At 39.0% G+C, this 11,310-nt stretch overlaps 1 protein-coding gene across 1 annotated transcript in view; it reads left to right on the top strand.

Annotated features, from left to right (window-relative positions):
* The window catches only part of MED12L (mediator complex subunit 12L), a 335,022-nt gene that overhangs the window by 268,939 nt on the left and 54,773 nt on the right, over window positions 1-11,310 (top strand). Inside the window, exons 20-25 of the mRNA XM_007446642.1 lie at window positions 2,075-2,302; window positions 3,035-3,176; window positions 4,825-4,945; window positions 5,331-5,432; window positions 6,170-6,283; window positions 9,489-9,688. Coding sequence (XP_007446704.1) covers window positions 2,075-2,302; window positions 3,035-3,176; window positions 4,825-4,945; window positions 5,331-5,432; window positions 6,170-6,283; window positions 9,489-9,688 — 907 coding nt within the window. The remainder of the gene's footprint in view (window positions 1-2,074; window positions 2,303-3,034; window positions 3,177-4,824; window positions 4,946-5,330; window positions 5,433-6,169; window positions 6,284-9,488; window positions 9,689-11,310) is intronic.

The raw sequence follows: 11,310 nt of genomic DNA, 5'->3' as shown, positions 1-11,310 counted from the left end.
AAAGAGTGTAATAAATGAAATATGAAGCCTAGAAATGAAGGGACACGAGACTTCACCATGAACCACAGAGTTCGGAAAAACTGCCAGAGGAGGTAGGAGGGCATCAACTTGAGAGAAGTCTCTATACTAATCGAAAAGTGAGGCTGACTCTTATAAAAATTAGGAAGGAAAAGCAGGATTCTTTTGGTTCGTAAAGACAGACAGGGGTAGATTGTTAGAATTAAATGGAAAGTTGAATAAAAAGAGATGCTGCTTTGCTATTTGCAGAACTCTGTTTCCTTAAAGACTCCGAGTATTGGGTGGTAGAGGAAACCAGGGACGTGGTATTAGGGAGGGAACCGGCAGAGAGCAAAATTTGTTTTTGTTTCATTTTTAATGGGAAAATGAAACAAATTAAGAACTATTGCTGAGTGAGAATATATGCAGCCTGGCAGGGTTAAGACAGGGAAAAGAGAGATTCTTAAAAACACTGGGGACTGTATAATTCTGTCATTTTGAATAGGTCATGACTTCAGATTACAAACTTGTATCCTTCAGCAACCCCTGACAAGTTTTTATATAAGTTGTAGGCGAAGAAAAAGGGTGTAGAATATTGTACTTGCTGCACTTAGTGGGTGGCTTTAGTCCTCTCTCTTGGCCCAGTGCTTCCCACGCATATTTGGTACTTAGTTTTACCTGGGACTGCTTTTTTTTTTTTTTTTTTTTAGCAGTACACGGAACTCTCACTGTTGTGGCCTCTCCCGTTGCGGAGCACAGGCTCCGGACGCGCAGGCTCAGCGGCCGTGGCTCACGGGCCCCGGTCCGGGGACACGAACCCGTGTCCCCTGCATCGGCAGGCGGACTCTCAACCACTGCGCCACCAGGGAAGCCCTGGGACTGCTTTTTAAGCATACAGATTCAGTACACCTGCAGTGAGGCCCAGGAGTCTTTTAATTTTAACAGATGCCCCAGAGGTGATTCTGAAGGAGGAAGTCTAAAGTCACTTTTTGGTAAACACTGAACTGAACAATCTCAGTTTTCTTAAAGCAGTTCTCAATGTTAACAACTTAGGGTGAAGAGTCTATATGTCTTTTCATTTTTGAGGAAATCATCCCTGGCTACTGTTTACGTAGGCACGTAAGACTAAGACATGTGTCGCCTTGATCACAAATAAATTTGCTGCCAAAAGTTAATCTAAAAGGAAAAGAGTCTCTGCTGCTTAAAAGAGCCCTTGAATAGAGAAGGTGAATTGTGGCTCATGGATTTGTTATCCACAGCAATTGGGCTAGAATAGCGAAGTGTACATGGAATCTGAGCTTTGAAATCAGGTCATCCTTCAGCCTCATCTGCAGAGCAGGATTAGAGGGGATGCTTTCTAATTCCCTTTATAAATTTATAATATTCTGCATTTTCTTCAGATGTAACTCTGAATGTGGTAGACCAGGCTCTTAAAAAACTCTAGATACTGCTGAGAAGTACAGTGATAAATTTTTAGGAACAATGTAATAGTTTCTGTACTCTCATAGAATGTATGTATTCCCCATATCCCCCTACTAGAATTTAAGCTCCTTGAAGGCAGGGAGTGAGCCTCTCTTTCTCAGCTGTACCATGGTGCCCAGAGTAGCCATGGCCCATGAACCCCCCGGATACTTTGTACCGAGAGGAATCGCTTTACAGGATGAATGGTTAGGACTAAAACACCACGTTGTTCCTGATGTGTAATCCAGTCCATTTTTATTATTCTTAAGTAATAGCACTTTCCAACCACTGCTCAGAGACAGTTGTTGGAAGCCATAGTAGATTCTTTTCTTTTTTGAAGCATGTAAAATGTAGAAAAGGCTTAGAAAATAATCAAGATTAGTACCCAGATGTCTTATTCTTGTTTTGTTCTTCCACCCATTCAGTAACTATTGAACTAGCACATTCCAAGCACTGTGTCCGGTGCCGATTATTAGGAAGCTGGAATCAAGAACCCATAAGGCGAACCTTCTCTAGGAATACATTACAGCTGCCATTTAATCTGTCCTTAAATGAAATACCTTTCTAGTTATTTTAGTTTTGTTTTGTCTTTTAACTCTTCTTCTTGTAACCTCAGTAGTGCCTGTTCAAAAGTAAAGCAAACCATATATAATAATGTGATTCCTGCAAATTCTAACTTGCGATGGGATCCAGACTTCATGATGGATTTTATTGAGAATCCCTCAGCCCGTAGCATCAACTACTCAATGCTGGGCAAGATCCTTAGTGACAATGCGGCCAATCGCTACAGCTTCGTCTGCAACACACTCATGAATGTATGTATGGGCCATCAGGACGCTGGAAGGTGAGCTGGGATTCACAATTAACCACACAGTTGTTGCCTGGCTGCTCCTTTGAAATTAAGGGCTTTAATAATTGCCTAAGCAGACATTTGGCTTTTGTTTGTTTGTTTTTAAATCTTATTTTATTCCTGCGTTTACTTGTGCTCTATTCCATGATTTTCTTAACCTGGCTTATTGATCTGGTGTGAGATGCTCTAGGTATAATCTGTAAGTTATCTGGTATGTTTTCAAAAACATAACAAAAATACAAATGAAAAAGACAGATTTTGAAAACACTGGATTTAGACTGATCTTTTAATTTTTTTGATGCCCTTACAAATGTGAATTTACAGGTCAGATTTGTTCACAGAACTAAAAATACGTTAACTGACATCTATACTGGTTACTGTTTGTTGCTCAACAGCATTAAATGTTGGCTTGCTCGAAAAGTTCGTTCGGTTTTAAGTAAAGATAAAAGATACATTTTTCATTTTCTCCCAGAACTTCATTGAACAATGTATTCATTAACTGAATGAACTTTTTGGCCAAACCAATAGAAACCATTTGAAGACACTTCCTTTCCCTTCTGCTCCAGGTTCTACTAGGTTATTTGACAAGTGGATTGTTATTATATCCTTGAATCTAAGAAATGAACACCATGTTTGATGATATTGAAATTATGTGTTCATTAAGTTTATCATATGTGAGTATTTCTCTTTTGTTGCTTTCTTCTATATTCTTTTTCCTCTTTCTAGGATTAATGACATAGCCAATTTCTCCTCCGAGCTGACGGCCTGCTGCACTGTTCTCAGTTCAGAATGGCTGGGAGTCCTGAAGGCTCTTTGTTGTTCTTCAAACCACGTCTGGGGGTTTAATGATGTACTTTGCACTGTAGATGTAAGTTTTCTTTTTCATTTAAAAACTCAACTGTGCAATTAAATATTTAGCTAGTAATTTTTTTTAGTTGACTCAACTGTTAACTGAACTGTTGTAAATTATTTTTTCTTTCTCTCCCTGAAAGCAATAAACCAGAATGTGGTTGCCAAGAATAAATAAAGGGGAAAAAATCAAAATAAAATAGATAGCCTAATCTAGAGTGGAGATGCCAAGAGTTTCCTTGTTGTTAGCTTGAGATTTCTTCTGTATGGTCTCCTCAGAGTGGTTTGTTCATAGTTTTTACCAAGTGCCTTGGGTTCCTCATGCCATAGGATGTAATTTAACTAAATCAGTTTACATTCTGAGGACCACCAGTTTGTTTTCTTAGAATGAAAAAGAAAACATCTAAGAGTATAGGTTCTGTTGTGTGGGATCAGGACATCCAGGCTCAGATTCAGAGGGGTGTCCAGTCTTTCTTAGTGATAGTGTCTGGCAGCTTATGAAGAGATATCCTTTATGGATCACAGATATCCTCAGAGAGCATATTGCATCCATGGTGTGTGAATTTCTTAAAAATCCGTCTGGATTCTTTATTTCTGCCTATCACTTCCATCACTTCTTGCAGTAATTTGTGTTGCATTATTAGTATATCTCATGTATAGAAGAACTTTATACATTTTAAAAACTGGCTCCCCGTTGAAGGTTTATTTCCTAGTTCTGGTATCTGAAGACCAGGTGGATAATCCTGCTCCATTCTGTGGGCACCTAAGATGTGAAACTCATATCTGTGACCTGCTCTTCCGGGCAGAAAAAGACCCAAATTTTTATCTTTAACATAGTTCCTTAATCTCTCGGTTGTTTTTTGTTTCACTTTACCTCTGCTTGTTCCCTCATCTGTAAAGTTGGAATTAATAATAGTATGAACCTCACAGTGGGGTGCCCTTAAATGAGGTGATCTTTGTAAATCTCTAACCATAGTCACTGGCATATAGGACAACTTAATGTGGAGGCTGCTGTTACAGCTGTTTTTCTTATTATTTTCTGTCAAAGTCTTGTGAGGTCTGTAAAGGGTAGAGGTTTCCACCCTGAATGAATTAATTTTCCTCCCCTTTCTCCTCTTTCATTCTCTGTCTCACTCACCTTCACTCTTTCTTCTTTAAATTTAGGAGTCGGGTGAGAATTTTCAAAGTTGTTTTTAAAACTGATTTAATTATATTACAAAATTGTTATTGGTTATTCCCAAAAGGGACGCTAAAACATTAATAAGGCTTGTTTTTCAATTAGGGGAACCTCCTTGTTTTCTGTTGCTTCCTATTGGTCTTACCCTGCATCGCTAGATTATACTGCATTCTGCTAAAAAGGCTTATTTATGCTGCATCTTTTAGGGATTTCTTGATTTTGCTGTTTCATTGTTTTGTTTCTCAGTTACATGTACTCAAGCTAAAGCTTAGTGTCTTCTTAAAGCATTGGGCATGTGGGTAGACCTGATTCTTTGTCTTATAAAGTAGAAGGAGGCCTAGAGGGTAATAATTATGAATCATTCCACTCCTACCGGTTCATTTTGGGATTTGAGATCTTATTCGTATTGCCTACATTCTCTTAGATATTAATCTTAGATGTTACTTAAAAGGGTGTTAGGTATTAAAACGTGTCAATGTTTTTCTTGAAGGTGAGTGACCTTTCATTCCATGATTCATTAGCTACTTTCATTGCTATTCTGATAGCACGACAGTGTTTCTCCCTGGAGGACGTCGTGCAGCACGTCGCTCTTCCCTCTCTCCTAGCCGCAGGTAAGGCTGCATCCAAGAACGGCGTTGGTTATTTCATTGTTGTCTTGGTGCAGTGGTTTCTAACTATTAAAAGGCAGTGAAAAAGTAGAATTTAAGGGAACATGCATTGGGCAGTGATATGGCATCAAGGTAGAGATGGTAGAATTTATGACAGTTATTCCAAACAAAGTCACATAGATCCCAATGGAAGAGGTTGGAAATGACACTTTCAGTACTTGTTTTTAAGGAAGGATTCAGGTTTCTCAGAAAAGCATAGACAGTGTCTTACTTTTTACCGTAAGGAGCATTTATTTAGATTATTCCAGAAAATTTAGCATAATAGGAATGTGGAAGACGTGTTCTTGAATATGTTAGAAAACTTGCTTTTACAATCCCTCTCTCCTAGCTTGTGGAGATGCAGACGCGGAGCCTGGGGCGAGAATGACATGCCGACTCCTACTTCATCTCTTCCGAGCTCCCCAGGCCTGCCTATTACCTCAGGCAACCGGTGAGCTGACAGCTGAAATATCTCCGATGACGCTTTTCATTTGGAAGCCATATGCTTAAATTGACCGAGTAGGCTGTCCATTCTGTAGTTTCCTCCCTGATTTTGGTGGGCTTGCTTTGAGGCGATGGAGGCATGGGGTATGGCCATTGAGAAGGCTGTCAGCACCTTTCATGTAGGTAGTATCAGGATGTATTGAGAAACTCACATCAAGAGTTAATAAACAATAAAAATACCTCTTCTCCTCAGCCAAGCCAAGCTGGTGGGCAGCATGATCCTCCAACATACTGTGTGTGTTGCTTATGAAACACACCATAGCAGCTTAGGGCAATGGTGATGCATTTATTCTTTTACTAAGGTGAAAGGAATAAGGTAAGAATTCTAGGGGCGTTACTGCATTCTGTTCCTAAAGATCATTTCTGCGTGCGCGGGGTGTGTGTGTGTGTGTGTGTGTGTGTGTGTGTGTGTGTGTGTGACAGCAGAAGCGGATAAAAGTCCTCCTAATTTTTTTGATACATCTCTCTAAAGAGCAACACCATTGTCTTAATATTTAAAAAGAAAAGGTTAAGTGAGGAATACTGTCAGTGTTTCTTAGTGAATCCATGAAGCGTCAATTGAAGCTAGCTAATAGCAATTAAGCGCCCACAGTCTGACAATGAAAGGCTCTGCTGACTGTAAGTGGTTACAGAAGATGGTTAATGATGGTGATGAGACTTAAAGGTTTGTTGTTTTCCTCATAGGCAAACCTTTCCCCGGAATAAGATCGTCCTGTGATAGACACCTCTTAGCCGCTGCTCACAACAGCATTGAAGTGGGAGCGGTGTTTGCTGTCTTAAAAGCAATTATGATGCTTGGTAAGACCATCCTGGCACTCAGCTTGGTTAATCACCAGAAACTGAGACAAAATAATTTGTATTCAGGTTTAACTCTAATTAATATTATTAGAAACATATTTTTGTTTGTTTGTTCTCCTGGAAAAAATCAGTTGGCATTTTCCAAGTTCATGTTCAGTTGGCCTCGGAGGAGTCTGTCCCTTATCTACAGTCTTGGGGGAATTTAAATATAATACTTTTTTGTGTGGCGTTTTAACTGCAGGATGTCTCATTCCGATGTACTGTAGATCCTTAGACCCACAGGGTTGTTTTGACTTCATTTGTTGGCAGAAGTCACAGTTTGTGATGGACACAGTTGATCTGGTAATCCGTCTAAAGGTTTAAATTTCATATTATATTCTAGGACTAGAACAACCAGAAAATCTGGCTTTTAACCTCAGTTATTCTGCTTCCACTGTGACCCTAGACAAGTTTTTGTCCATCTGCCTTAGTTTTTTCATGAATGAGGTGATAATTGCAATGATATTGATACTGTTGATAAATCAATATTGGATATCACACTTTTGTTTTCATTTAATTTGTAATGTCCAAGACATCCTTATATCTTTATTGATATATATTCTCCAGGAGTAGTAGTATTGTCTTTTCTGTTCATTTACAGTGCAATACCTTAAGACATTTTTATCCTCTAAATCATTTAGGATTTGAAAGATTAGGAAGTCTTGAACTCACACTGCCTAATTTCAACTTTGGGCACCCTCTTATGTTCTTGACTAAACAAAAGTTGTCTCTGATGTTCCAAGGGAGCTTCCTTTGACTGGAACTAAATTTACTGAGTGGATAGGAATTGTTTTAGATGAGTCTTAAACATGTTTTAGAATATACCCTGACCCTTTATACTCCTGCTTGAGAAGTGTTATTCGGTGATGATGGGGAAGCATAACAGGGTTTTCATAAAACAGACTACTAAAAGTTCGCCTCAGTACACACACACACACACACACACACACACACATATTCCTTTTGCAATGCCCATGGGTTTTGTAGTAGAAAGGGAAAGGTAGAGCCACACGGAGGGCCACACCCTCTCCTCTGAGCTTGTAATATTGTACAGCCAACATTAAATGCTCATTTCAGTCAGATTTCTCTACTCTGATTACGTTTGAAAGGAAAGCTGGCTGGTCAGTTCTATTTAATAAATATATGTACGTACCATGAAGTCAGGGACTCACATTTTTGCTGTGGTATCTCTAATGCCCATGAGAGAAACTGAAGAGTAGGTTTTCCATACACTAATGTTGGAAGTGTGAATGCATAAGTGATAGACGTTTTAATGGCAGAAACCAAGACGCGTCCCATCTAGACATTATGGCCTTGATTTGTAGGACTGCTCTAATCCCAAGTACAATTTGCCAACCTCTTTAAATATCCAGATAACCATATTTTAATCTCAATGCATAATCACCTGTTTATTTTTCTTTGACTGCCTTTCCTTGACCTTTTTAATTGGCCCCAGTTCTTGGTAGATTTTACAGCTTCCTAAGCAATGGAGGGTTCTTCAGGTCTGGGAAGTCAGGATCAGGCTAGTTGAATGTCAGCAGACCCTTGGACCACGCAGTCCCTGAACACCGTGTTTGTTCTATTGTCTCTGCCATTACAGAAGGTTCTGGCACAGCCTTCCAGACCTTCTCTGTCATCCTAACATCTAAACTGAATGAGGATCTCCTAGACTAGGACTGGCAGAGGTGTTTGTTTCTTTGTTTTATTTTTGCAGTTTTATCTACCTCACCATGTCATTCTCAATGTTCTCTCAAGTCCTATCCACTGGGATCTATTTCGAGTTAGGGAGGTAGGGTTGTTTTATAGAATCTGGTTTCTAATTTCTGTAGTAGTTTACCTCAAGGTGTGGAAATAGTTGTTTATACACCTAAGGTTGGAAAAAGCATGCTAAATGTTGGTACATGTAGAACTTGGTCTTTGTTTCAGCTCCTGAAGAGCTCTGTTGAATTAAATAAACGTCTGTGAGTGGAGTGAACTTGGTGCTTTTTTGTATGAGTATTTGAATGAGAAATGTATAATGCGTAATAAGATATTGATGAGTTGAAATGTATTATTTATTCCTCCCCTCCTCTTATGATTTTATAAGCAAATATTCACTAAGCGATTCTGATTTTCTGAAATTTTTTCAGCAGAGTCAAATCTTTTTCTTGGTTGACCTGTGGGTTTTAAAAGGCTTTTCGCGCTGACCCGGCCTTGGTTTCACTTACAGTGAAGCAGTGAGGGCCTCATCTAAACTCATTTGTTGGTTCCAGGAATTTTTCCTGTTCAACGCTTATGATCCTGTGGGTAAACAGGCAAGAGTTTGGAGGCTCTGTTGTCATTTGGCAATCTTTATTACCAAATTATATTAATTTCTCACTTTTAAAATATGACAATTACCTGTCTTTCATGGCTAGAGAAGATTTCTTATTTCCAGCTATTCAACCGTTCTGCTCAGTTCCCCTCCCCGGCCCCAGAACCTTGTAATGAGGAAAACACTTTCCTGAGCCTCGTTTTATTGAGTGTATTAGTGGTTGATCAGGTGAGGTTTTCTAATTTGGATGTTTACAGAGAGGAAAGTGAAAGACATGGGTTATTCAATGAATGCCCTGTTTTCCAGGGCTTCCTTAGTATGCATTGCCCTTTTCCATTCCCAGGGAAATAAATCTCTCTTGTCAAGAAGTTGCTAGTAAGGTGGGCTAAGGCAAAACTTTTCTCTTGACCTATGGATAGAAAATAAGTCATTGTAAGAGAAGAAATGGAAAAGGGACATCTAGAAGGGTGAGTAACCCATTTTTTCCTTGTCTATAAGTCAAATGAATTTGAATACGTTCATGCTTGAAATATTGGTGAAATCAGTGTTCTGTGACTATTATGTGTGATTCATAATGGCCTTCCCAAGTTTGGTGAAAGCATACTTAATTCTGTAAATGAAATAAAGAATGAGTCTTGAACATGTTTTTTTGTTTGTTTGTTTGGTTGCTTTTTTTCCCCATGTCTGATGAAACTTCTCAGGGTTCTAGCATTTACTCTCTCAATGCCTTCTCTCTATTGCTGAACAACTGACTGTGCAATGATGATCCCATTCATGTATTTTAAATCCCTGAATGCTTGCCTCATTTGTTTCCCAAATATTTGGCAATATTTTGAACGTCTATGATTTTGCTTTTGTGATTCTGTTATTTAGGAGATGCCAAAATTGGCAGTAACAACGTCAGCTCTTTAAAGAATGACGACTTCACCATGAGGGGTTTACGACGTGATGGAAATGCTGATGATATCTGGACTGCCTCACAAAATTCAAAATCCTGTGGGAAAAGCATTTCCATAGAGACTGCCAATTTAAGAGAATATGCTAGATATGTACTGAGGACTATCTGTCAACAGGTATTCTTCAGGCTTAATTGGCCTTTAACTTTGAGTATGTGACTGTTCTTTGGAGAGAAACGCCCAATATTGTAGGAAACTTGTACATATGTGGTCCTCTTTTTCCTGCTAACTTCATTTTGAAATAATTTCAAATTTGCTGAAAAGTTGTAATAATTATAAAGAACTCTAGTATGCCCTTTATACGGATTCAGTAATTTTTTACATTCTGCCACATGTGCTTCATAATTCTATTTGTGTGTGTGAATGTGGCCTCGTATACTTTTTAATCTTTTTCTTTTTACTGAGCCATTTGGGAGTAGATGGCATGCGTTATTCTTCTTTACTTTTTAATATTACAGCATTTATTAACGTAACCAAAGTACAGTTATCAAAAGTAAGGAAATTTAGCATTGGAATGGTAATTTTTTCTCACCTATAGGCCACATTCCAGTTTTGTCAGTTGTCCCAGTATTGGCTTTGTCTGAAGTTCCCTGTAGATTAGCGTCAGATTATGCTTTCCTGGCCAGGACACTGTAGAAGTATGTTATGTTCTTTCTTCTCAGGTAAAATCACATCTGAAGGCACATGAGGTTCATTTGCACCTCACTGGAGATGTTAATTTTGATCAAGTTGTCTCCATTGTATGGTTTTTTGATTTTTCTATCATATAGTTATTATTTTTCCCCTTGCAATTAATAAACGGTTTTGGGGAGACACTCTGAGACAGTGCAAGTTTTCTGTTCCTCATCCAACTCCCCCACACCTATAGCATCCCCTTTGATTCTTGTCCACACCAGTCTTTACTACAATGGTTGCAAAATGGCTTTTCCCAACTCTTCCACTCCCTCCACATTTATCAGTTTGCATTCTACTCTAGGAAGAGCCTACCCTTTTCCTCCCTCCCTCCCTTCCTTCCACTCATTCATTTTTTTTTCATATATGTTATAATATACTGTCCTCAGTTATTTTCACGTTCAAATTATCCCACATTTGTCCAGTGTGAATCAATCTTTTCATGCTGACTCTTCTGTTATTTTGACACGTCTCTCTTTTTTTTTTTTTTAAATAACAAGTATTTTCTTACTTTCTGGCCTATCTTATACTTCCCTGCCCCAGACCTGGAATTACTCATTCCTTCATGGAACCCTGGTTCCATTTAGTAGAGGATGGTATTTAGAAACCAAGATCCGAGCACTATGTGTGCTCGTTGCTAGGCGCAATGTGTGTTCTTTGCTTCTAGGCCCTTTCAGCAGACAGATCTAGGGGGGAACAAACATCCATGTACATAAATGTGTGTGTGTGTATAATCATGAGTTTATACCGATACCTCCAATTCCAATCGAACTGCACAAATTTTTGTTTGCATTCCCTCATTCCGTATTAATACCGCCTTCTTCCACAGTTGAGAACCCTGGCTACCAGTAACATCAACCATTTACTCATTGGTTGAATTCTACAAAACACCTGAAGTAGTTTCAGAATTACTACCACTATTACCACTATGAAAAACCAGCCTCCTAAACGGAGCTGAGGATTTGTTTGTAGCTCTTTTTTCCCTAAGCGTTTACAGTATTATGTTAAAAAGTTATTTGGGGCTTCCCTGGTGGCGCAGTGCTTGAGAGTCCGCCTGCCGATGCAGG

The sequence above is a fragment of the Lipotes vexillifer genome, unplaced genomic scaffold (genome assembly GCF_000442215.2).
Source record: "Lipotes vexillifer unplaced genomic scaffold, Lipotes_vexillifer_v1.1 scaffold727, whole genome shotgun sequence".
NCBI lineage: Eukaryota > Metazoa > Chordata > Mammalia > Artiodactyla > Lipotidae > Lipotes > Lipotes vexillifer.
Note: the sequence above shows the minus strand (reverse complement) of the source record. Positions and strands in the feature narration are given on the sequence as shown.